General features: G+C 47.4%; 1 protein-coding gene across 2 annotated transcripts in view; it reads left to right on the top strand.

Moving 5' to 3' along the window:
• Positions 1-27,551, top strand: part of RGMA (repulsive guidance molecule BMP co-receptor a) — a 52,960-nt gene that overhangs the window by 2,015 nt on the left and 23,394 nt on the right. For both annotated transcript variants that reach the window (XM_049905964.1, XM_049905965.1), the window contains exon 2: positions 21,895-22,010. In XM_049905964.1, the coding sequence (XP_049761921.1) occupies positions 21,895-22,010 (116 nt within the window). The remainder of the gene's footprint in view (positions 1-21,894; positions 22,011-27,551) is intronic.

The raw sequence follows: 27,551 nt of genomic DNA, 5'->3' as shown, positions 1-27,551 counted from the left end.
TTTCTGTTAGCAGCCGAGCACTTTAACCACTGTGCCACCAGGGCTCCTTTTTACAGGGAGAGTGATCTCCAATTAACAACTGGGCCAAACTTTGCCGGCGACAAGCAGAAAGGACAAAGGCTCTGTCTGGGTGGGGCGCCCTGTCATTCACTGGGCTCCACGTTTTCTGTAGCTGGTTTTTGCTGCCACCTCTCAGGTCAGAGGATATTAGCAAGGAGCTGAGTTCTTCCTATTCGGAAGGGCACGTTGGTTCCTTGTGTAGGGCAGCATGGTGTTCTCTTGTAATAAAGACCTTTTGCCCCTTAAGATGCTCTGAGCTGTGGGGATTGCTGAGTGGGGTTCCTGCCTCCTTTTCTCAAGTGCTCTGCTCCTATCATTTCCCTACCAGGTGACTGACAGGTGCTTACACTCAGAATAGATACATTGGACGGCGGACAGCTTTTGCCCTTACCACCCACGCTGCCTCACGATCTCCCCATTCACAGGGGTTTATTAAATAACCAGACTTGGGTCGAAAGGGCTCTTACGGTAATCTGGCATCTTCGGCAGGAAGGATGTCTCTGACTTTTGCTAAGAAACCTGTCTGCTTTCTCCCCTTAAACACCCTCCCAATGCATGAACTGCTTAGCGTGTATGATAATATGAAATGGAAGTGTGGGGACCTCCTGTTTAACATCACCCCTTGACTGACTCTCCAGCAGCCCTGCGTGGGGCAAATACAGGAATTCTTAGATGAGGAGGTGCAGAGTGCAGTGACTAGGTACTGAGCATATTAGCATAAATTTTCAAGCCGCCCTCACGGTGAGCCTCGCTGCTCCAGGAAGCGGGCAAGAACATGAGCTATTATTTCCACTTCACAGAAGAGACGGATGACCAGCGAAGCCAGGCATAGGATGCCCGTAGCCAGGGTCCTGCTGGTCTGCAGTGTTTCGCCCCCTACAACCTCACTACCAAATGAATTAAACCCAAGTACTTGCTTTTACCAAGTATAGTGGCAAAATGTGGTCACGCCTTAAAGCATGCAGTGTATGGTGTGTGAGGAGACAGTCACCGATGCATCCAGAAGTCAGGACATACAGAAGGGAAATCAAGCAAAAACAAGCAGTGGGGACTGGAGACTCTCAGAAACCAGTGCAGGCTAATTGGAATCTGTTAGTTAGGTGAAATGAAAAGGCATTACCCCTTAAAGTTAACTGTTCATAACTTGATTTATAATATCTCAAAGATAAGTTCAAATAACTTGTATCTGAGGTGTTCTTGTGGCCTTTAGGAGAACAGCTTTGCTATTTAAACAGCCATTGTTTATTCGTTCGACAGACTTAACTGAACATTAGTTTAACCTGAAGAAGGGAGGCGCCAAGCTTTCCTGCCTATCTTGTATCCAGCCCCATTGAAATGACAAACCAAGACACAAACCAGTTGTTGAGTTGATTCTGAGTCGTGGCAACCCCACGTGTTGCAGAGTAGAACTGCGTTCCATAGGGTTTTCAAGGCTGTGACCTTTGGGAAGCAGATTGCTAGGCCTCTTCCGAATCCAAATGACAGGTGCCTCTTTTTCTTATTTTGACAGAGTGACGGCTCAGTTTCAATGGCTCTTCCCTTAGCAACAGAACTTGGAGGGAGCAATAAACAGGGCAGTGGAAAAATTTTAAGGACTGGCTTAACCAACACACAAGTATACGTACAAGGTCAGACAGAAGTTGTTTTCCTCGGTGACAGATGAATAAGACTTCTTTAAAAAGGATGCCTGGTTTCTTAGCCAGGTCTGTCCTATACATAGAAAATGCTGTATTGTATTAGAACCTAGGAGTCAGGAGGTAAGAATGCCAAAGGAGTGTGAAACTTTAAAATCCTAAGGGCAGGGGAAAGACGAAGAAATTTTGAAATTTGAGCAGGAATAGACAAAGTATACGTAAATATATTTTACAGCCCCATTAAAAATTTTTTTTTGTCACTGCTAATTGACAAACATAAAAATGTGCACTGTACCTACCTGATTTAATAAAATTGTTACATCCAGATTACTGCAGTGAAGAACGAAAGAATACCAAACACAGTTTATATGCAGGGAGTAATTACAGAATTGCCGGTTGAGTTTCTGTCTTGGTTTTCAATTGTTTAAAGCAATGCTATGAGATGCAGAGCTCGCAGGGATCAAGACTCCCTGGATTTGCCAGAGTCTGAAAAGCAGGCCAAAACTTAAAAACAAAAGATCCTGTCAAGAATCTGGTAAGGCAAAACCAAGTCCAGTGGATTCTGTGTCCTTCACGGGACAAAGCAGGTATCAGCACAGCCTCTGAGTAAAAATGCCTCAAAACGTATTGACTTGAGTCATTAGAACATCACTTAGCACTAATCTGTTGTAGTTCTCCTTATTTTTTATTTTTTCATCTTCCTAGGCTGTCACCAGTAACAAACACATGCCTTGCTATCAGGTAGCACCCCAGACCTCTCAAAGAACAGATACAATTTTTGAATTACCTTTCTTACATCAAGTCCTGTTTGGTAACCCAGGGCTCTCTTCAGTTAGGTGTTTAATGCTGAATCTTAGATCCAAGGCCTTGGCAAGAACTTGCCCTGGCTGATGTTGTTGTTAGTGCCGTCAGTTGGATTCCAACTCACGGCAACCCCATGTGTTCAGAGTGGAACTGCACTCCATAGGGTTTTCAGTGCTGACCTTTTGGAAGCAGATCACCAAGCCTTACTTCCAAGGCACTTCTAAGTAGAATTGAACCACCAACCTGTCTGTTAGTAGTCCAGTGCTTAACCATTGGAGCCAGCCAGGGACTCCACCCTGGCAACAATTTGTCCTTTTTCCTAACAGTACTCTGTTCTTCTTCCCTTGTAAACAGAGGTATTCTGCCTAAGTCTTTAGCGTTTCAATTCCGTTACTTTATTCTTAGCGTATTTTTCTTTTTGAGGATGGTGTTAACAATTTTTCTTCTGTATAAGTGTTTTGAATACTGACTTCCTTCCTGATGTGTTTAATTTGTGGGACAAATTAGATCAGGAGATGCAAAATGCAGTGAATAGGTACTCAGCATCCTTGACATCGACATGGAGTTTTAAAGCTGCCCTCACAGTGAGCCTCGCTGCTTCCAGCCAGGTTAGTTAGAAACATACAAACCTATAAAGACCTACCCACTGGGGTGGTTAATTTTGTGTCACCTTGGCTTTTTTTTCTTTTTGGCTAGGCTATGATTCTTAGTGGTTTGGCAGACACTGGACTGGTTGCTTTTCAGTAATGTAATGTAATCACGTTCCACGATGTGATCTGAGGTGATCAACCAGTCAGTTGAAAGGGGAGTTTCCATGGAGATGTGGTCTGCCTCCAGAATATAAATGGATATTGTGGCAAATCTTGCTCTCATTCTCAACCCCACGTTTTTCTCATCTCCTGACTTCTGGATCTTGAGATGTGAGCCTGCAGACGTCTCCAGCCTGCCACCTGACCTGCAGATTTTGAATTCACCAAACCCCGCAATCCCGTGAGCCTGCAGAGGTCTCCAGCCTGCAGCCTGACCTATGGATTTGGGACATGCCATCCCCCACAATTGTGAGAGCCATTCCCTTGAAGTAGATCTCTAGTCTGTGTAGTGTCTGTGTGTGTGTGTGGGTGGGTGTGTGTGTATGCGATTCTAGAGGGTCTGCATTGTGGCCAATGATGTTTATAACATGTTATATATATAACAATGTCTATTGACCAAGAGTGCTTATAATATGGTGTGTGTGTGTATACATATATATAGTTATATATACACAACATAGTATATATATTATATATATACAACGTGGTGTATATGTATACTATGTCAGCCACAATGCAGACCCTCTAGAATTCTCTCTTCCATTAAACTTTATGCATTTCCTGACTTTCTTAGTTTACTAGTGTTGGCATAACAAAATATGCCACAAGTGGATGGCTTTAAAGAACAGGAATTTATTTTCTCCCTGTTTGGGGAACTAGAAGTCCAAACCAGGGCATCAGCTCTAGGGGAGGATTCTTTCTCGTTGGTTGCCCGGAGAGTCCCTTGGTCCTCCTTGGCATCTGTCTTTCCCCTGTGTGTGTATTTGTATCTAGTCTGCTCTTTTTATGACTCAGAAGTGACCCACCCCTAATGAGCATAATAAAGAAAATCCTATTTCCAAACAGGATCATAGATATAGGAAGCAGGACTTTAGCATATATTCTGGGAGGACACAATTCAGTCAGTAACACTAACTGATGTGTACCATGGTGTCTCTCCCCTCCAGACTGTCTATTTAGAAACCATGAAATCAGGTCGTTTAAGGTGCTTTCACAAAGTTTGATTCTCTTCCACGTAAAAGCTTACCCACTTGTAAGGCCCTAAGACCTTGCTGGTTGATTTTCCCTTGCAAGAATTTCATTACCTGTTCAAATTCTGGCTGTCAAAGAGGCTTGATCAAAACACATCTGCTGGACAAATGCTCTTAGTTCCTTGAAAACTTGCCACCCGTGTGCATTTTCAGCTCCTCACAGTGGCACCCTGAAGAATAAATTGTCCTTGCTAGAACATGTCTGTGGGATACTTGCTTCTCCCACACAGGCTTGTGTCTGATCATCTCAAGAGCACTCAGAAATGCATATTTCATTCACCAAAAACCAAATCCGTTGCCGTCAAGTTGATTCCGACTTACAGCAACCCTAAAGGACAGAGTAGAACTGCCCACAGGGCTTCTGAGGAGTGGCTGGTGGATTCGAACTGCAGATCTTTTGGTTCGCAGGCTAGCTCTTAACCACTGTGTCACCAGGGCTCAGTTTCATTCACAGACTCATATAAAAATTACAGGATTTCCTCAAAACAATTGGTAACTTGAAAAGAATAATTAACATTTGTTTGGAAGTTTTTGGTGTATAATGTCCTTTCATTTAAATTTAATTTAATATCCTTTATGGAAGGAGGTGAAGTATAAATAATAAATAGGTTTTTTAAGGCTATTGCATTTTCTCAGATGGGCTTCCATTTATACACAGTAAGCAGAGCAAAAAGCAACGCAGAGCTTAGAGGCCAGACTCCCCTGGAAACATTTGCAGGTTCATGATAACCACTCACTGCTAAGTTTAAAAACAAAACAAAACAAAACAAAACAGACCTGTTGCCATCGAGTCAATTCCAACTCGTAGCAACGATCCTATAGGAAGGACAGAGTAGATCCACCCCATAGGATTTACAAGGAGCGACTGATTCAAACTGCCGACCTTTTGGTTAGCAGCTGAGCCCTTAATCACTGCACCACCAGGGGTCCACTTAGGCAGGTCATTTTTGCCCCAGAACTTGCACTTTGTGAGAATTTCATTTTGTTTGTTATACAACAGTCAGTGTCACTAATATAAGTTTGATACTGAGATGAGATAAAACGCTGACTTCAGACTGCTTCCCTTATATCCTGGAGCATGCCTGGTTTTGCACCTTTGAGTAACTCAAGATCACATGGCAAGGAAGAGTTAAATGCCAGCTTTTTCCATGCTATGAGGGTTTTACATTACTTTTATTTTTCACTGTGGGGGTATTTTGAGAAAGGAGATCCCTAAACTCTAGGTTTCTGATTTTCTCATGAGAAAATGGATTCTATTGACAGGCTCAACTAACTCCAAGCCTGGTAGGAAATATATTGCCCCCATGAGCCTGGGCCAAGAGTCAACCAGGGCAAGACAAGCCCAAGCCAAAATGGTGCTCCAGCCTTCCCTTCCCTGGCCTGTGGTGAACCTCAGGGGTAGAAGCCCACCTGGCCTTGAATTTGACCCATGCTGAGAATGGCTTGTGGACTGCAGCGACTGCAGCGATCTTATACGATAGGTAGATTTACCTAACCATCTTCATGTTGGGTAATACTGAGCTATCATTAAGAGGCTGTCAAGGCCAGATAAGTCCTAAATGAATACTTTGACCTAAAAAATTCTCATTTACCATTAAGATAAAGAAGAATTCTATAATTATTTCAACTTCCTAAGTTTTTAGAAGGAAAGGAGCATCAGGGAAATTTTTTCTTAAGATATTTTTACTTTTTTTTGTTTGTTTCTGGGAAATAGTAGATCTCTAAACATACTCCCTTTCTTAAAGCATGATCAATGATTGTATACATATGGGGCATATTATTTGACTGACAGAAAAATATAAGCCCTGAGTAAAGATAAGAAGCAGCTGTGATTTGGTGGGAAAAGCACTGACTTTGGTATCGCAAAGCCTGGGTTGGAGCCTCTGCGCTGCTGTTTACATTCTTGATGACGTTGGACAAGTCATTTGACCTCCCTGAGTTTCAGTCTCCTCGTTTATGAAATGGAGAGGACCGTTCCCACCATGTGAGCTTGTTGAGAGGACTCTACAGTTACTTGGGAGAACTTTTCACAGAAAGGGGGCTCGACAGGTTTTGAGAATAACTCATAAAGCACTTCGAACCCACCTGGAAGTCAAAATTACCTAGGAGCCCTTGGGGAGTTCTGAAAACGACTCCCCATATCCCACACAGAGACTCTCGATCATATTGACACTGTATTACTATTCAAACAAGTAGTTCTTATCCGTGATAAAATCAAAACCAGTTGCCCTCAAGTCTGCTCCAGCCCATGGCAACTCCAGGTGTGTGTCAAAGTAGAACTGTGCTCCACAGGGTTTCCAGAAGTAGATCACCAAGCCTTTCCTTCGAGGCACCTGTGGGTGGACTGCAACCTCCAACATTTCGGTTAGCAGCCCAGTACGTGAACCATTTGCATTACCCAGGACCTCCTTAACCAGGATATAAAATAAATACTAGCAACAACATATCTTAATGTGTACATTTACTCTGTGCCAGGCATCTGTTCTAAATGATTTATTATTGTATTAACCCGTTTAATACAACAATCCTCTGAGGGGGGTACAAGTATGTTCCCATTTTACAGATGAGGTAACTGAGGTCTTGAGAGTCCATGCTCAGAGTACATGTTTTTAGCCATTGTGCTGTATTGCCTCTAATGCAGAAGTGAAGAAATTCCCTCAGCCTCCCACAAATTTAAAATAAATGATGACGGTAGAGGAGAATGTTGCATAAATTGACACGTTTGTTCTTTCTGGATTGGCGTTCTTCCCCACCTCCCATCGTCTGGAGATCTTCTCTATTTCAGCGTTGTATTAGCCATTCTAAACAATTTTGAACTTGATGAATAACTTGGTTATCTGTTCCTGTTGCTAAATGTCCTTGGTATTTGCACTTGGCACCAGAATTGTTCACTAGTCCCAATGCTCCAGCCTTTGGAACATACTTGAGAGAAAGACACAGACTCGCTGTCAGTTCAGACAGTTGCCATTTGGTGGATAAATGGGTCCAAGCTGGTTCTTCTCCCAAGAACTTACTGGACTGGTGAGAGGTAAAGGCTACACGGTCTTTTGTCTTTCACAAAGAGCTGGTGTCTATTGTGTGGGTATCAAGCTGCTTGAAAATGACAGGACATTACCAAATGCTTTTAAGGTGTGGTTTCAGGTACACAGTAGTATTGTTTGGGGATGATTACTGAGGAATTTCATGCTGACATTCTAAAACATAAAGATATCACTCCTCAAATAATATTTCATACTTGCTCAGCAACATTTTCTCTTGGGGAATCCAGAAACATCACAGATGAGGCCCCAGAATGGGTCCTCCAAGTGAGGTGTGGGCAAGGCCAGTTAAATACAGAGCCAACACCCGTTCTCTGGATCCCTGAAAACATGAGACTGTGCAGTGAGAAGATCCCCAAGGCAGCCAGGCCCATGATTTTGCAGGTTGAGAAGCTGAGGATCCAGAGATAGGACAAGACCACAAAGCTGGAGGCAGAACCAACACCAAATCCCAGGTCTCTTTCTCTGTATTCCCTGCAATGTCTTGAAAGTCTCAACACTGACAATTGAGCGATTCACAAATGCTTATTCCTTTCCTACTGTGTACCCAGAAGAGTAGCGGGCTTTATATGCAGAAGAATTGCAACCTTGTAGACCAGATAGTAGGCCCCTGGATGGTGCAGCAGTTAACCTACTAACTGAAAGGTTGGCTGTTCTAATCTACCCTGCAGCGCAGTGATAGAAAGACTTGGATGTCTTCTTCCATAAGATTACGCCGCTGAAAAACCCTATGGAGCACCGTTTTACTCTGAGACACGTGGGGTCACCATGAATTGGAATTGACTCAACGGCAACAGATTTTGTTTTATTCTGGGGTTTAGACCAGGTGATAAGTGTGATTGGAGTCTAATACAGGAGGCTCACAGGGAGTTGGGGGAAGAGAGACTTTCATACATGAAACTCCGGTTACATGTTCGCCTGTCCTCCCAGTAGGAAGAAACGGGGAAAATATCTAAAGAAAAAACGTGGCTGCTGCAGATGCTTACCGAGCAGCCCAGAGGTCCAGAAGGACAGGTGCAAAAAAGATGGAAAGAGGAGCATAAATCCAAGCACCATAGAAAAGCAGGCCCAGGAGCTAGCAGATCATCTGGGAGGCTCAAGCCCAGCCTGGGCTGCAGCTCACCACCGCCACCACTCACTGCCATCGAGTTGGTTCGCAGTGACCCGATAGGACAGAACAGAACTGCCCCATAGAGTTGCCAAGGAGTGACTGGTGGATTCGAACTGCTACCCTTTGGTTAGCAGACGCAGCATCGAAGCACTACGCCACTGGGCTTTCCAGGCTGCAGCTCAGGGGAATGGAAAGCAAGAAGAGCAGAAAGGGCATCCTTGCATCTGTTCTGAGCAAGAGGATGAGTGTGTACAATGGAGAAGAGTTAGAGTTAACAGAGGCAGAGAGAAAGCCAGAAAACTGCATGCCTGGGAAGGAGCTCGTGGGCTCATTAGAGGTGGCGTGGCAGCAGGTGTCACCCAGACTCGGCCAAAAGCTGCTCCACCCCAAGCCAGCTGGGTGACCAGGCAGATCACTTACCTCCTGCAGTGTAAGTTAGAGTTAAATGTGAGTTGTCTGACTTCCTAACATGAAGGGACAGGATACATGTCTCTAGCCAGGAGTTGACGTCCGAGAAGAGGAGCACACGCAGCTGTTGAAAAGCATCCCTCCCGTGGAATCTCCTGTGTCTGATTCTGTCCGTTCATACGTCTGTACATGCCCTTGGCTGGTGAACTCTGCTCTTCTCTGACTACTTAGGTCCAGCCATGGTGGAGGGTTCACAGGACTATTATCACCCCATGAGAAAATAAAGTGGAAAGTGCTCGCTGGGGAGGGAGCAGTCGCAAACCAGCAAAGGAAGTGGCTCATGGTTTTTGGTGAAATTATCCACTGCTAGATAGAGAGAGGGATACCCTGGTGGCTTAGTGGTTAAGAGCTGTGGCTGCAAACCAAAAGGTCAGCAGTTGATGTCTACCAGGCGCTCCTTGGAAACTCTATGGGGCAGTTCTACTCTGTCCTATAGGGTCGCTATGAGTCGGAATTGACTGTATGGCAACGACTTTGGTTTAGTTTTGGAGATAGGCAGACACATTTTATGTGTGATTATATACACATGGAAATGTCTGGAAAGATGCACCAGAAGCTGTTAGTAGTCTCCCCAGTGACCTGGTTTCATATAACAGGAAACTGATTTTTTAGCGTGTGCCTATAGTACTGTTTGAATTTTTTTAAATAAATTTGAAGCTAGATTGAAGGAAACTGAGAGTCTAGAAAGATTTGTTCTCGTGTTTTCTTTAAAAAAAAAAAAAAAATCCCTTTCTCAGTACCATGAATATATCTGTGCCTGTCAGCAGGGGTGTGCTTCCAGAAGGTTAAGAGGACCACTCCATAATGATGTCCCACACCAAGCTGATCCCCAGCCCTGAAAGTTCTCAGACTCAGTTTCTGAATGTGGACTCATTAGCATGATAGCTAACCCAGGGGGCAGTCTGACGTGGAATGTCCAAGAGGTGAAATTGTGACTGAGGTTGTTTCAGATGATATGAAGCTAATGCCAATAAAGAAGAGCACTGTGGATCACGTAGACGTCACCAAACCAAACCCTGCACGTCTGGTGCTGGTGAGGTCAGGCTTGGCAGTGGTTCAGTTTGCTAAAGAAGTCACCAACAGAGACTTGCGAATTTCGTAAAGGCCTGTGGTGGTGTGTAGTAAATGGAGGATCAGGAGTAAACATGGGGGTGCCCGAGACACCCCATAAACACTCCTCTCAGGGTACTCACTGCACTGCGCTGAGATTATTTGTCTCCATATCTGACTACCCCACTGGCCTTCCCAGAGGGGACTTGGCTGTGGGCCACTCAACCCACAATCCCCAGGACCCATCTCCGAGCCTGGCCCAGAGCAAGTACTCAGCAAGTGCTTGTTCAGTGAGTAGAACAGAAAAAGGATAAATGAAAATAATTTGGCTTGTGTGGGAAAAAATATTACTAATCTTGTAACATACATTTAAAGACATATCCAGGAGCAAACAAAATCTACTAATGTGTTTTAAATCCATTTGAACAAATTCAAATAGAAGGTGAGATACTTCTTCAGTTTCTAGATAGACCAGAACTATGAGAATATCAGGAAATGCGTGTTTCTCAATATGGTTCAAATGTCAGAATAAGGTCTGTATATCCCTCATGGTGGGAGGGAGCACCTAAGAAGCAAAGGAAATCTTCCTCACACACAGAGAAAAAGGAAGCTCTCAGGAAAAAGCTAAGAAAGTGAGATAGGCCAAAAAGGATTCAAAGAACGCTTTGTAAGAATCTCCTAAATCGACAGTGTTGTTGTTGTTGTTAGCAGCCCTCAGGTCACCACAATTCATGGCAACCCCATATAAAATGGGATTGAACCATTATGATCCCTAGGGAGTTCATCGGCGAATTTTCAGGAGTCGATGACCAGCCCTTTCTTCCTAGCCCGACTTTGTCTGAAAGCTCCACTGAAACCCGTTCAGCATCATAGCAACACGAAAGCCTCCACTGACAGACGGGTGGGAGCTGCGTATGAGGTACATTGGCCAAGAACTCGACCTCGGTCTCCCACGTGGAAGATGAGAATCCTACCACTGAACTACCACTGCCCCCCAAATCAACAATAAAGAAGCTCTTAATGGCAGAGTAGGACAGCAAGACTCACAATGCTTTGGAAGAAAACCAGGAAGTTGTCTCCAAATGGTTGTGGAAACAGACAGATCAGGGAAGTTCTATGGACGGCTCTTCCTGGAGCCCCCTGGAGGGGAGTGGTGATACTTAAGGATTGGCAGTGATGTCCTGGTGGCTGAAAGGTACAGCTGTCCTTCCACACACAGGGCCTGTGTCCACAGGCTCGTACACCGTTCTTCCTACCCACGAAAGGAATCGGATGCGTTTCCCGGGTGCCATAACAAAGTTCCACTAACCAGTTGGCTTAAAACAACAGGAATTTATTCTCTGACAGTTCTGGAGGCCAGAAGTCCCAAATCAAGGTGTCAGCAGAATTGGTTCCTTCTGGAAACTCTGAGGGAGAATCTGTTCCATGCCTCTCTCCTAGCTTCTGGTGGTTGCCAGCAATCCTTGGTGCTCCTTGGCTTGCAGCTGTTTGGTTGTTTGGTGCCGTCAAGTCGGATCCGACTCATAGCAACCCTGTGTACAACAGAACGAAACATTGCCCGCTCCTGCGCCATCCTCACAATCGCTGCTATTTTTGAGCCCATTGTTGCGGCCACTGTATCAGTCCATCTCCTTCAGGGTCTTCTTCTTTTTTGCTGACCCTCCACTTTACCAAGCTGACCCTCCACTTTACTGTTCTTCTCCAGGGCTGGTCCCTCCTGATAACAAGTCCACAGTATGTGAGACGAAGTCTTGCCATACTCGCCTCTAAGGAGCATTCTGGTGTACTTCTTCCAAGACAGATTTTGTTCATTCTTCTGGCAGGCCATGGTATGTTTGGTATTCTTTGCCAACATCATAATTCACGTGCATCATTTCTTCTTCAGTCTTCATTATTCCTTGTTCGGCTTTCGCATGCATATGAGGCAATTGAAAATACCATGGCTTGGGTCAGGCGCACCTTAGTCCCCAAAGTGACGTCTTTGCTTTTTAACACTTTGAAGAGGTCTTTTGCAGCAGATTTGCCCAGTGTATTACATTGTTTGATTTCTTGACTGCTGCTTCCATGGGCATTGATTGTGGATCCAAGTAAAATGAAGTCCTTCAGAACTTCGATCTTTTCTCCATTTATCATGATGTTGCTCATTGGTCTAGTTGCTACAGCTGCATCACTCCAGTCTCTGTCTTCATCTTCCTGTGGCATCTCCCTGTGTGTCCCTGTGTCTTCACGTGACCTTCTTAAAAGGACACCAGTCATTGGATTTAGGGCGCATCCTAATCATAATTTGATTATATCTGCAAAGATCCTATGTCCAAATAAGGTCACATTCATAGGTACCAGGGGTTACGACTGAGACATATCATTTTGAGAGACACGATTCAGTGCATAACAGGAACCACCACCACCACCTACCTAGGAAGTATCACTTCCAGTGCCATTTGGGGGGAATGTATAATGAAAAGTCATATCACTGAGCACTTTTTAAAATCCCAGTGATCTGGACGAAGCACAACATACTTTCTGAAAAAAAGAGAACATGAAATCGGACCATCTATTAGCATTCTTTGAGGAGGCAGAAACAAGCCTGGAGACAAGGGAGAAACCCAAGGATGAATTATGTTTAGACTTTCAAAATTCCTTCTAACAAACTTCCACCCCAAAGGTCATTTGCAACATTAAGTCGCCCCAGAATGTGGAGGGAAATCATCACGGAGGAAACAAAATATAGGATAAACAGGTACTTTTCTGGATGAAGAATTATAAACAATGGAGTTCCCCTAGGATGGCCTGTGCGCCTGGACTTAGTTTAAATTTACATAGATTATCTAAAGGAGAGAATGCTCAGATGGTTGCAGGCCTGCGGACGAAATGTAGGCTCTGCAGAGAGATGGCAAACAAACAGCGATTAACTGCAGGATGCACGTGTGAGTTAGCAAGAAAATGCATATTAAGCTTTCACAGGGGCAAGCTTCAGTTAATGCAGTTAAGAGAACAGAATCCAAGTTACAAGCAAATAGACTCTGCCCAGTCTGTTTACAGCCACAAAATGGGATCTTGGGGTCTTTACAGAATGTTTGTTTGCCAAAGGCTATGCAGGACCAAGTGTTCAGAAAAGGCTAAAATGCTTTCAGAAATGGTGTTGGAAACCAAGCCCAAAATAGTATTCCACCCAGGCACTACCCAAACCTGGGAGTTTATTGCCTTCACCTTGAAAAAAAGACCTGAGAACTGCAGAAAGGTGAGCAGGGTAACCACCCAGATAGACGATTCCACAGGAGGCTGGGCTGCCTTGTCCTCAAGGGCTTTAGTGTGGAAAGATGAAGCCAGAAAGTGATAACATCAACCTCTGTAGAACCTGGAAGGTTATGGAGAAGATGAACAGGTCTGGTTCATCAAATCTGAGACAACCAGATCCCAGGAAGGGTCGCTCTTAAAGTCTGAAAGAAGAATTCAAGGGATAAATTAAAAAGAAGGACTAGTTCCCACTCTGGCTTGTAAATTTAAGTAACTCAGTTCCTCAAGACAAAGGATAGGCAAACGTCTTTTAAAAGTGGGTGGCGGGGCGGGGGGAGAGCTATTCAAGAAGCCTTGCCAAATTCTTGGCCAATTAACGAATAATGGATTAAAAGCCATTTGGCAGCATATCCCTGCACTCCCAACGTTGGCAGAAATACCTCTTGGGATCAGGGTTGGGCCATTTGCTTCCTCTGTATTAGTCAGGGGTCTGTTAGTGCAAGGGAGAGAAACCTAAGTCAAACTAGTTTAAGCAAAACAAGGGACTTTGTTGGCTCACATAGCAGGAACAGGTATTATTGTGGCTCAGAGCGTGGAAAGGCTCTTTGGGGAGGGCTAACCCGTAAAACCTCCATCTTCCCCTCCAAGCTCACCAAATAAAATACCAAAACAAACAAACAAAAAAATCCATTGCTGTCGAGTAGATTCCAACTCAAGGCAACCCCGTGTCTTACAGAGTAGAACTGCTCCTTTTCTTTTTTTATTGTGCTTTAGGTAAAAGTCTATAACTCAAGTTAATTTCTCATACAAAAATTTATACACATATTGTTTTGTGACCTTAGTTGCAATCCCCACAACGTGACAACACATTCCCTCGTTCCACTACAGGTTCCGTGTGTCTACTCGACCAGTTCCTCCCCCTTCCTGCCGCCTTATCCTGCTTTTGGACAGGAACTTCCTGTTTGGTCCCGTATATCTGATTGAACTAAGAAGCCCATTCTTCATGTGTATTATTTTTTGTTTTATAGTCCTGTCTAATCTTTGTCTGAAGAGTGGGCTTCGGGAATGGTTTCAGCTCTGGGTTAACAGTACATCTGGGGCCGTTGGGTTTTCTTGGCTGTAATCTTAACAGAAGCAGATCTCCAAGCCTTTCCTCCCTGGCTGGGTTTGAACCGCCAATCTTTAGGTTAATAAATAGTCTAGCACAAACCGTTTGTGTTCCCCAGAGACCCTAGATAAAATACAAACTAAGTAAAAAGTACTGTGCTACAAAAGGACAAATGTTGTTTGACCTCACTTATATGAAAAGAAAAGGCAGATATGTGGAGACCAGGTTTATTAGTGGTTACCAGGGGAAGGAGGGAGGGGGAAAACGGTGATGGAAATAGCGCATTGATTAAAGGTAGGGTTGCTCAGCCAGTTATTGTAGTTGTTGTCAGTAAGTCGTACACCTGTAAAAAGCTGAACTGGCAAACATTGTGTGATGAATGTATTTATAGTAATGACAAAATAAAAAGAGTAGCTCCTGCGGCTGCTTATGCACAACCAAAAACCTCACGCAATTTTGTTTCTTGGTTTGGAGGTTTTGGGTCATGGTCTCATGGGACATCCCAGTTAATTGGCCTAATAACATAGTTAGTGCCTCTGTTCTACCTCCTAGTTTTTTTGCGTAGTGCCTGGGGTCTTAAAAGCTTGCAAGCAGCCATCCAAGTCATGCCATTTGTTCTCAGTTTGCCTGGAACAATCAATGGAGGGAGAAGGAGAGTCAGGAATAGGAGGAAGATTTGGAGTGTGTGGCTCATTGCCTCTATGGACAATTGTCTCCTTTGCCACAAGACCAGAAGAAAGGGATGGTGCCCCGCTACCATTCCTGAACACTTTGTTCAAAGATTCTATAGAAGAATCCTGAGCAAAAGGGGAGAAATACAGAACAGAATTTTAAATTCTCATGGACTCCAGGCTTTCTAGAGCCAAGGAGGCTTGATGAACTCCTGAAACTATCACCCTGAGGTAATCTTTAAAAGTTAAACCAAAAATATCTTATGAAGTCTTCTTAAAACCAAATAGTAACATTCACTTAAAGCTCAATAAATAAAAAGTTTAGCTTAGCTAGTAAAGAAGACCTCCCTTGAGCGTTATGCTCCTTTAAGAACTATATGGGATCAAAGTGACAATAGCAAATCAAAAGATTAGATAGGAAACTTAGGGGACAGTGAGTTTATGTTAATGAGGGAGGAACAACTGAGAAAAGGAGGGTGAGAATGGTTGCACAACTTGAAGAATGTAATCAGTGTCACTGAATTATACCTGTAAAAATGGCTGAATTGGTGATATTTTGCTGTATATATTCTCAATAACAACAACAAAATTAAAAAAAAAAAGTGTGCTACAAAACATCTCATAACATGGATGAATCTGGAAGGCATTATGCGAAGTGAAATTAGTCAATCACAAAAGGACAGATATTGTATGAGACCGCTATTATAAGAACTCAAGAAAAGGTTTAAACACAGAAGAAAACATTCTTTGATGGCTACGAGAGTCGGGAGGGAGCGGGAGGGGAATTCACTAAAAAAAAAAAAAAAACGAGATAGCAGACAAGAATTATCTTAGGTGAAGGGAAGGACAACACACAATACAGGGGAAGTCAGCACCACTGGACTAAATGAAATTCTAAGAAGTTTCTTGAACACTACCAAATACTTCAAGGGACAGTGTAGCTGGGGCGGGGGTCTGGGGATCATGGTTTCGGGGGACATCTAGGTCAATTGGCATAACAAAGTTTATTAAGAAAATGTTCTGCATCCCACTTTGGTGAGTGGCATCTGGGGTCTTAAAACCTAGCGAGCAGCCATCTAAGATGCATCAATTGGTCCCAACCCACCTGGAGCAAAGGAGAATGCAGAACACTAAAGACACAAGGAAGATATTAGCCCAAGAGACAATCATGGGGCCACATAAACCAGAGACTCCATCAGCCTGAGGCCAGAAGAACTAGATGGTACCCAGCTACCACCAATGATCGCCCTAACACAGAACCCAACAGAGAGTCCCTGACAGAGCAGAAGAGTCGGGTGCAGAACTCTAATTCTAGTGAAAAGACCAGAGTTAATGGTCTGACTGAGACTAGAGGAACCCCAGAAGACATGGCCCCCAGACTCGCTGTTAACCCAGAACTAAAACCACTCCCAAAGCCAATTCTTCAGACAAAGAATAAACTGGATTATAAGATAGAAAATGGTACTCGTAAAGAGTGTGCTTCTTAGTTCAAGTAGATACATGAGACTAAAAGGGCAGCTCCTGTCCGGAGGCGAGATGAGAAAGCAGAAAGGGACAGGAGCTGGTTGAAAGGACACTGGAAATCCGGGGTGGGAAGGAGGAATGTTCAGTCACATTATAGGGACAGCAACAAGGGTCACGTCACAATGTGTGTATAAATTTTTGTATGAGAAACTAACTTGAGCTGTAAACTTTCACCTAAAGCACAATTAAAAAAAAAAAAAAAGTGCTAGCTCTACAGATACCTCTTCACACCCCAGAAACACTTACCTCCTCCCCGCAAACTGCTACCCTTAAATTCATCCAACGTAGGAATCAGAGACCAGACTTGCGTCAGCCTCTCCTATAGCAACAGTTTCAGGAAAGATTCTGATTGGTCTATCTTGGGTCACGTGATAGTCACTGCATTCCTGAAAGTTATTGTCTGTTTTGCTGATGAGGGGAGGAGGGCATGGGCCAGATATTGATAGGATTTAGAAACCTAGCAATTCTCTATCTAGGTGGTATTGGTGATTCAGTGGCAAAATTCTCACCTTCCATACAGGAGACTCATGTTCGATTCCTGGCCGTTGTACCTTGTGCACAACCACACCCGACTGTCAGTGGAGGTTTGCGTGTTGCCATGATGCTGAACAGGCTTTAGCGGAGCTTCCAGGCTAAGACAGACTAGGAAGAAAGACCTGGCAATCTACTTCTGAAAAATCAGCCAATGAAAACCCTCTGGATCACAGCGGTGCATGGGGTCGCCGTGAGTCGGGGTCTGACTCGACAGCAGCTGACAACAGCGGTTCTGTACACATTAGTCATCTGAGGGAACTCATAAAAAAATACTGATGGCTAGCCCCCAACCCCAGAGATTCAAACTCAGCTCCACAGTGGTCCCTCAAAAGAATAAATGCCTCCCCTTCTTGAGGCCTTGGGTAGGGCTCCCAGGTGCTAAGTCCCACAGACGTGCAGAGCCTGCCCTGGCGCCCCCCCTCCGGCCCTGCCACACAGGCTTTCCCAGGCTCCTTCTCCCTCCAGCCGCACCTCCCTCTCCTGTCACCATCCTCAAGCTTTTGTAGATCCCCAGCAGGCCGCACCTTTCTTTGTATACGCTATACTCACTGTGCCTTCGACCTGGAATCCTTTCCCGGCTCCCCCGCCCCTGCCCACCGTCTGCCCCTGGCACGCTCCCACACTGGGAACACATCCCTCCCCGGCCCTCAACCCAGACTGGGCTGGCGGCCCTGGCACCTGTGCGTTATGCTTTATTGAAGGCGATTGTTAAGGTATGTGTTGTGCCTTGACTTTAAGCCCCGTGTGGACTTGCTCACTGTCATTGGAGTGACAGGCACGTAGCACGCCAAGCATGGGGCCTGCAGAGCTCAGCTCTGCCGTTTATTAGCCAGCAAATTGGGTGAGTCCTTAAGTGCTCTCAGCCTCAACTTCCTCATCTGGAAAATGAGGATGATAATAGAAGCTACCTTAGCATAAAGAATCTAGAAGTGTAAAGTGCTTGGCCAGCACCTGACATAACGTAAAAGCTCATCAAATCATTAGCCATGATTACCATTCTTACTATAAATGAATCCTCAAGGCACCTCACGAAGATGGCGTTGTCGGTCACGGCTTTCCCAGGCTTAACTACCTGCCTGTCTTTTGCCACCATCTTCCTCTGTTTGTTTCTACCAGTCAGGTGAAGAGAAGGATTGGCTAGTTTACTTCTTTATCCCCCAGGGACTAGTGCAATGCCTGGCACACAGTAAAACCAAAAAAAGAAAACCGAACCCATTGCTGTCGAGTTGATGCCGACTCATAGTGACTCTATAGGACAGAGTAGAACTGCCCCCAGAGGGTTTCCAAGGAGCGCCTGGTGGATTCAAACTGCCGACCTTTAGGTTAGCAGCTGTAGAGCTTAGCCACTACGCCACCAGGGTTTCCGGCACACAGTAGGTGCTGAATAAATGTTGACTGATGACTTGGGCCTTGCCTTTGGGGACACCCTGGGCATACCCAGAGGCAAGCTGGAGACCCTGCCGAGCACTGCCACTCGGGGGGGGGCTTCAGACTCACACAGAACCTTTCCTTTCCAAGGCTTTGACTGTGGAAGTTCTCCCCTGACCGGCCAGCACCTCCATCAGCAGTGGGGCCTCCACAGCCGGGACTGAGGGAAAGGGAGCAGGGACCATACGTGAGAAAAGCTGTCCCAGCGGCCTAGGTGACAACTTCGGGGAGAAAGGGCAGGTGGTCAGACTCTGTGAGGTGATGTGTTTGACATCAACTATCAAAGTAGTTGTCCTTGAGTCATTTCCAATGCACGGCGAGTCTGTGTGTGTCAGAGGAGAACTGTGCACCATAGGATTTTTAATGGCTGAGTTTTTGGAAGTAGATTGTCAGGACTTTCTTCCAAGGGTGGACTCTAATCTCCAGCCCTTCAGTTAGCAGCTGAGTACATTAACCATTTGCTCTACCCAGGGATTCCAAAATCGCCCTACACTTTGAGTTAATGAGTTCCTATGGCAAGTGGATTACTGACTTCCAAAAACCCAACATTATAAGAATTTCTTATCCCTGCAGAAAGTTGGGGAGTTGTCAATAAGCTGGTTGGTTTGGCCAGTATAGACAAGATTCATCGAGGTCAGCACAACCCCATACTGCTCTATTTTAGGCTGGATTGCTCCTGATAGTCTAAACTGTGTCGTGGCCAAATCCCCACTTTGTGAGGTCCAAATTCAGCCTTAGCCAACACACATTTCTCCTCCTGAGAAAAAGTGGCTTTCTATCCTTTTCCCAAATTATTTGCTTATGCCATAAAACTCGATCTCCCCCCAAAATGGTGGCCATTCCCCTAGCAGGAACACTGGGTAATCCCCATGGCAGGCGGCCCCTCCCAAGTTGTATTCGGTTACAGGCCTGGGGTGATGGCTTATCATCCTGCCCCTTACAGATCTGAAGAAACTGAGGTACAGATGTTAAAAAGTCCTGCTCCCCAAGTTTCCCTCTGGTGCAAGGGCAGCTCCGGAGGGGCTTGATTCCAGTTCTTCCGAAGCACGCACCGCCGTGGTGCCTGACCCGGAGATGCTGTGGCTCTGGTAGGTGCTTCATTCACTGTCCACTGTCCTGGTTGGTGGGAATGCTAATGGATCTGTTCTCTCTCATTAGCAAGAGGCTTTTGAACTAGCTTGCGAAAGGCAGAGCCTAGCAAATGGTGTTTATTGGTGGATCTCAGAGATGGAAAGGCCACTGGGTGCCTTAATGCTGGCTGGCTTTGTGCCTGAGTCAGTGTCCCAGGGTTGCAACTGGAATGAATGCTATCTGTCCTGTGAGTCTGCAGAATAAATTGTTGTGAGTCTGCCCAAGGACTGCCAAGCTTCACACAAATGACCACTGGAGACCTGGATTTTGAATTGCTGGCCTTTCACTGGGCAAACCCGTAGCACTTTGATAACTGGTGCCCAAAATGAACACCAGTTTGCGAGAATGATTATTAGAGCCTGTTGATCTTTGTTGTTGTTAGTAGAGTCGGCCCCTGACTCATGGTGACCCGGTGCACAATGGAATGAAACTCTGCCCCACCCTGCGCTGTCCCTGTGATTGGTGGATCGGACCGTTGTGACCCACAGGGTTGTCGTTGGCTGATTTTTGGAAGTAGTCACCAGGCCTTTCTTCCTAGTCCATCTTAGTTTGGAAACTCCGCTGAAACCTGCTCAGCATCATAGCAACACACAGACCACTAACAGACAGGTAGTGGCTCTGCATGAGCTGCACTCAAACCTGGGAATCAAAGCTGGGGCTCCCACACAGAGGCAGGAATTCTGTCACTGAACCATCCCTGGCCACCAGTCAGTCTGAGACCTAAGTATTTGAGGGGAATACAGTGCAAGCCCAGCTGTAACTATTTCCTTCCGTGCATTCTGACCTTTGGACACAACAGCTTCCTGCTGCTCCATTGTACAGGTGTGAGTCCCCCTTTCTCCATTTTGTGGAGGTCAGATCCAGAAGTCTCCACTGGTCTTTAGCTTCACAGACATAGCCCTCTTGCCCTTCTCAACAGCCCGCTCCTCCCTCCACACCCCTCCTGGAAGGCAGAGTTCCTCACACAGGCCCAGCCCGGCTGCCTGTGTGGCCTTCAACAAGTGAGGGCTGCCATAGCGCTTAAATGAAACATCTAAATTGGATACAAACCCAGATTTTTTTTTACCCCAAAGAACCAGATGGTTAGGCTTCGGAGTGGGGGGAGGGGAGCTGAGCGAGGAATTGGTTTGACTGAAAACACTTGCTCTGGCCTATTTGTGTTTCAACTAAAGGTGGTTTCTTGGGGGAAGTTACCACCAGTCCCTGAAACATCCCAATGAGGGCAGATGAGCTGCAGGGTCTAGGGAATCTTGGGGAACAGACATTTTTCAGTTGGAAAAATAGGCGGCCAAGTTGGGGGAGGTCACCATCCCGATCCTCTCCCAGGAAGGGCCTTGTGGGTCTCTTCCAGACAGCGCCAGGCAGCCAGGTCCTGCGCGCCTCAGGGACCGCTGCGTCCACACCTCCGGGGTGTCAGCTGTGCCCTCCGGCAGCCGCCATCAAGCCCGCAGGCCTTCTGCTCGGGAGGATGCAGCCGAGGCAAGTCCTCGGAAAGCAGCTACGGATTTGACAGGGATGCTGGAGGCCGCCCCAGCCCAGGAGGGACAGAAGGCCAGGGGCAGCCCCGAGGTACGTTAGTGGCAGCGATCCAGATTCAGCGAGCCATCCCGCCCAACCCCAGACAACTCGGAAGCGGACTTTTCAGCGTTTGTCACCTCCTGCACGGGGGACATATCTGAGTGCAAGAAGGAGACAGGGCATGTCGGTGGCAGCTTCGAGAATGCAGCCTGGAAAGGGGGCTGAGGCTGCCTCCAAGCACAGCTTCTACTTGGATTGCGGATTTATGGCGAGGATTGGGGGCGCGCTGCCGCCCTTGCTCTCTACGGGGGTTGGCCGACCCGGGAGCCGGGCCTTTCCCGTGTGGGCCGCCTAGGGCTCGGAGAAGGCGCGGGGGTCGAGGAGCCGGGGCGCGCCCTCCGCTCCGGGGCCGGGGCTCCCCAGGTCCAGCGGCAAGCGCAGCCGCCAGGCCGCGTCGGTCCCCGCCGGGCCGCCTCCCCCCGCGGGCGGCGCTGAAACCCGAGCGCACTGGGGTGGGGCGGGGCGCGGCGGCGGGGGCGGCGGGCCGCGTCGACATTGGAAGGGGACCGAGTGATGGATGGCGAGGGAGGGGCGCCGGGCCGGGCGCGGGGGGGCGTCGGGCGCCCGCCGCCGAGGTGGACCGAGCCGCCCGGCTCGCTGCTCCCGCCGGCGGCGCGAGGCGGCCCTTTCTCCGCAGCGTGATTGATTTTCGTCTTCTTTCCTTCTCAACTCTTCTTCCAGGGAGAGGCTAGTGGTAACAGGCCGAGCTGGATGGATGGGTATGGGGAGAGGGGCAGGACGTTCAGCCCTGGGATTCTGGCCGACCCTCGCCTTCCTTCTCTGCAGCTTCCCCGCAGGTAAGTCACTAACCTTGGCCAGCGGGGACAGCCGGCCGGGCGGCTTCCCCGGGCCGTGTGTCCGCGAGTGAGTCGGGGCTGAAGTTTGCTGACCCCCCCGCTCTGGTCCCCACCCCCCATTTGCATGGGTCTTTGTTTCTCCTGCGCCCTGCTGACGGAGCGATGGATGCCTGTGGGGACCCGGGGAGGGACCCCGCTTGGACTGCAGCGAGAAGGAGCCGGGCGGGTTGCTTGCAGGGCCGGGGGCGCCTCCCTTCCTCTCTGCTTTTGAGAATGGGGTCCCGGGGACGCGCCCCGTACGGGCCCCGGAGGAGGGAGAGGAGGGGAGGCACGGACTCGGGGCTGGAGGTACTTGCTCCGGCTCCTCGCCCACCAGTTTGCAAACCCGCCCCATGCCCAGGGGTGGAGCGGGGACGCCCTGAGGTCCCCGAGGCGTCCCTGACCGCCCCTCCTCGGGGACCCCGTCCCGCCCCCACGCGCTTGTCCACGCGGGGAAACCCACGGCCCTGGCTCAAGTGAGTCCAAATTGCTGTTTGATAACATTCCGCGTCGCCCCCTGTTTGTTTTTATTGTGTCAGAAAGGGAGAGAATTTCAGAATTAAAGCTGAAAAAGCCCATCTGTTTCCAATGAATCCCCCATAGTTTTTCACAATGTTTTTGGCAGATCACTGCTTTCAAATTCCTCCGAGCCCGGACCTCTTGTTTTTGTTGGGGGAAGGGAGACCAACTCCACAGAGAAGCATTTGTTCCTTCCCAAACGCTCCAGTTTCTTTACTTTTTTCCCCCCTTTCGCGGAGAGGGGGGAGGCACGAAACTTAAATCCCTGGTCTGTTTTCTTTATAATGTTTCGTAAAACTTTATTTCATTTTTGCCATATGCTGCTCACAGCCGGGAAGCGCCAGTTAAACTTTTTATACCCATCTTTGTCTTGCCAAAAATACAAATAAACAGTGTCATAGGCCACATTGCCCCCCATTGCAAGGCAGGATCTCCTGGCCATTTCCATTGTGTTGCGAGGCTCGGAGGTGTCTTTTTTGCAAAAATGAAGGCTTGCGCGGGGCGCGGCTGTTGCACCGCCAAGTGACGCCAATCTGCCGCCCCAGCGCACAACCGAGTTTTGCAAGAAAGGACTTGAGTTAGACTCGGATTAGGTTTTCTTCTGGTCTTCAGCAACTGGGTTTCAAAGAACTAGCACAACTGGGCAGTCCGAGCTCTCCCTGGCTGAGAGTTGGGGCTCCCGGCGGGCAGACCGCGAAGGCAGTGGTTAGGGGGTAAGGGATCAGTTTACCCGCTCGTCCCAGCCCAGCCCTGGAGACCCCCAGTCGCCTGCCCGGCTCGGCGCGCCGGCTCACTCGGCAGCTGCACGCCCCAGGAGTAGCAACCTGCTCTTCAGCCTGGATTCCACTGGGGAGGCCCCGCCAAGGACAAGTCGAGCGGAGGGTGCCAGTGCACCAATGAGGCTTCGGCCGCTGTGCTCCCTCTTAATAAAACCTCCGCCGAGGGTCAGAGGGCAGTGTGTCCTCCCCCGTCCACCTACTCCTTTTAAAAGGCCCTTTCCACACTTCTGGAAGGGTCTGGTCAAAGGCTGATTTGGTTCCCTCCTCTAAAGTATTAAAAATAAAATACGCATTACAAATTATCCCCTTCTTGATAAAGGAGTGCCCCTTTCAGGGAGGCAGACGCTTGCAATTTGTGTTCATCTTGGTTGGCTAGATAAAGATCCAGCCCATTGGAAGTTTTATCAGATGGGTTGATAAATGGCTTTTGTCCCTGTCCGTGGTGGGGGATGTGATCTCAGCTCCAAGCTGAAATTGAGAAGGGGGCTTAGAGGCCCTTAAAACAACACCTTCCCGCTCTTAAAGTGGCAGCACTTGCTAACTTCTGGGGCCGCAGAGTGAGGAAAGCAAGGGCTGGTGGAAGGCGTTAGGACCTAGGAGGGAGCTGGAAGGGCTGGGTGCTGTTTTCTTGGTTGTTAATTCATTTCTCTGTCTTAAAATCTATATGTATGTGTAGATAGATAGGAATTGACTCTATGGCAACACGTTTAGAGCTATAGATAAATGTGTGTGTGTGAGTGTGTGAGTATACAGGAACCCTGGTGGCATAGTGGTTAACAGCTACTGTTCCTAACCAAAAGGCTGACAGTTCGGATCTACCAAGAGCTCCTTGGAAACTCAGTGGGGCAGTTCTACTCTGTCGTATAGGGTCACTGTGAGTCATAATCAACTCAACAGCAGTGGGTTGGGTTTGGTTTTTTTGTTTTATATATATGTGTATATATATATATACACATTTTTTTAAAAAGTATCCCAGCATAGCCTGAGGAAAACTCGTGGGTTATATAATTCACAACCAGAATTCCATCACTTTTGTTTCCAAGGAACCCATTTCTTGTTGGCCTCGAGACTGGTAACTCAAGCCTGGCAGATAGAACAGATAGCTGCTCTGCTGTCTTGCCAGATGGCTAAGGTTTCTTTTAATTTGAGCCCTTGACAGCTGCCTTTAGTCAAAATTGCCCACCCTACTGAAAACTGAGATTCTAATATCCCAAAACTAAATAAAGGGGTGGGGGGGGGGCCTCCGAACCTTGTGTGCTCAAGAACCCTGGGTCAAAAGACAGTTTCTTAAGGAAGAGAGATGAAATGGGTGATTTCTACCACAAAAAAGCAGACTGTCATATATATGCTCTGACTCCTTGGCCAGGGAGAGGAGCCACTTTGGAATCATGTCAGAGAACCTGCAGGCCCCTAGTGGGGGCAAGGAGAGCGGGTGGGAGCTAGAGCTAGAGAAAAAAAGAGACAAAAAAGGAAATGCGCAGCGCAGAAGATACACTCACGCCCTGGCTTCTCCCAGTGAAGACAGCTGGGACGTGTCTAGAGGGGCTGCGTGAAAGCACAGGTTTGTTCAGTGCTGGTAAACTTGGGAGGCTGCCAAGAGTAAGCCCATAGGGGTACAAATTAAATTAGACATACTCCTGTGAGAAAGATGCCTTAGGCTCTGCGAGACTGAGAGCATGTGTGCTTTCTGAGAGCGTTTGCATCCTCATTCAAGGTGGACGTAAGGTGTATCCAGTAGGTTCCTGACTCAGTGACAGCATGCAGTCCCCATCTGCCTGAGGGCCAGCATCTGCCCTTGGGCAGCTGACAGCCTGGTAAAGAGAAGAGGGCTCTCTGCAGTGCCCCACGGGCTCTGGGGGTGTCTGCTTGGGCAATGAGGGTTCAGAGAAGGGGCAGCCAGAAGTGGTCCCATCTACCTTGGAAGGGGAGGCCCAAAAAGGCTTCTTAGAAGAGTGTTCTACAAACAGCATCAAAACACAATGAATAGCTATTCTTTAAACTTTTAAACCATTGTGACTTATTAAATCAGGCTTCTAAGGAAACTCCATCAAAGGCATGTTATTTTGGACATGTTGCCATGCTTACTGTTCACTGTATATTGATGCTGAACTCCGGCATACTGGTTCTCAAAGTGGGGTTCCTGGGCCGGCAATATCACCATCACCTGGGAACTGATTCGAAATGCAAACTCTGGCTGCACCCCAGGCCTACTGAAGCAGATACCTCGGGGTGGGGCCCGAAGTCTGTTTTAACAGGCCCTCTGGGGGGCTTCTGATTCTGTTCAGGGACCACCACTCTAAGAACTATTGCACTGTGGCCTTTTTTGTTTCCTTGTGTCTTTCCCTTTGCTTTGAAAATGCCGCTGTTTTAGGAATGTTAGTCCTCAGGGGGGAAACTGAGGCTTAGGAAGATCAGCTCTCTCTGCAGTGTCCAAATCCATCTGTGTCATTAGAAATGAGACTATTTCAATCAGAGCTGCTGTCCAAAAATGTGCCAGCAAGTCACCCTGCTCATCCCCACCCCTGCTCCTGCAGTTGGACTTTGTGTCGCAAAAAAAAAACAAAAAACTAAACCCATTGCCATCAAGTCGATTCTGACTCATATAGAAACCCTAGAGGACAGAGTAGAACTGCCCCATAGAGTTTCCAAGGAGCAGCTGGTGGATTTGAACTGCCGACCTCTTGGTTAGCAGCCGAGCTCTTAACCACTGTGCCACCAGGGCTGAAACGATGGCCAGTTGGCAGAGCCAGGCAGCAGCAGAGCCAGCTATCGGATCAGTTGTGTGACAGGCCAGGGGGTCCACAGGGAGCTGGCTGGGCAGAGCTTTAGCTCCCTGGAGAGCAGGGATGTGCAGTTCCCTCAGCTGGAAGGCCCCTTCTACCCTGAGGGTGAGGTCTGAGTAAGGAGAGAATCTCCCCATCTTCCGGTTTGAAGACGGTAAAGCCTGCGCTGTGAGGCTGGAGAAGTTGCTAGCAGTCACCTAGCGCTCAGAGGAGGAGAGTTGGGGACAAGAGGAATGTGGGGAGAGGTGATTAGTAAGTTACTGGTTACAGGTAAGGACACTGTATGAGATGAAGAAAGAGTCTCTGGGTGGGACAAACGCTTAATAACTGAAAGGTTGGTGGTTCAAACCCAGCCAGAGGCAGTTCAGGAGACCTGGTGATCTGCTTCACAAAGATCAGAGCCTTGGAAACTCTATGGAGTGCAGTTCTACTCTGACGCACATGGGATCGCCATGAGGCAGTATCAACTTGACAACAGCTGGTTTAGTTTTTTGTTTTTGGTATGAGATGGGGAAGAGGTGGTCCTGGGATCCTGTGGAGCTGAGAGAATGGGGCTGAGGAGCAGTTTACATGTTGGCAGGAGGAATAAAACCAGTTGCTATCAAGTCAGTTCTGACTCATGGCGACCTCGTGTGTCAGAGTAGAACTGTGATCCCATAGAGTTTTGAATGACCGATTATTCCAAAACAGATCACCAGTCCTTTCTTCCAAGGTACCTCTGGGTGAACTCGACCGCCATCCTTTTGGTTAGCAGCTAAACATGTTAACCATTTGAACCACTCAGGGAGCTGCAGGAGGGGGTAAAAAAAAAAAAAAAACCTTATTCCCATCGAGTCGATTTTGACTTACGGCAACCCTATAGAACAGAGTAGAACTGCCCTGTAAGGTTTCTAAGGAGCATCTGGTGAATTAGAACTACTGACGTCTTAACCAGTGCGCCACCAGGGCTCCTCTCTTGGGTAGAATATGCAAGCTCTAGAATTGGGCAGAGAACCCCGACTCTGTGAATTTGGTTGAGTGCCAGCCAGGTTTTAACGACTAGCTAAATTCAGTCTGTCTCAAACTGAAGACACTGTTTCTTCTAGGGTGACCCACTTGCTTAGTTTGCCTGGGACTTTCCTATTTTTAACACTGAAAGTGCCATGTCCTGAGAACCCGCCCCACCCCTTCCCCCAAGTCCTGGGCACACCAGGATGGTGATCACCTTAGTTTCTCTCCCTGCTTTCCCCTCCACAAGGGCTTCAGCCATGCCCGTTAGAGGCCGCAATGCCCAGAACAAGCAAGTCCTGGGTGTGAAGTGGGCCTCTCGGTGCAGTGCAGTCATCTGGGGCTGGTGTCCTTCCCTCTGTCCTTTCCTGCCTGCCTCCATGGTCACCTTTGTACAGCTGCAACAACAAACCAGTCCTAGGACCTGTCCCCAC

The sequence above is a fragment of the Elephas maximus genome, chromosome 13 (assembly GCF_024166365.1).
Source record: "Elephas maximus indicus isolate mEleMax1 chromosome 13, mEleMax1 primary haplotype, whole genome shotgun sequence".
Taxonomy (NCBI): Eukaryota; Metazoa; Chordata; class Mammalia; order Proboscidea; family Elephantidae; genus Elephas; species Elephas maximus.
Note: the sequence above shows the minus strand (reverse complement) of the source record. Positions and strands in the feature narration are given on the sequence as shown.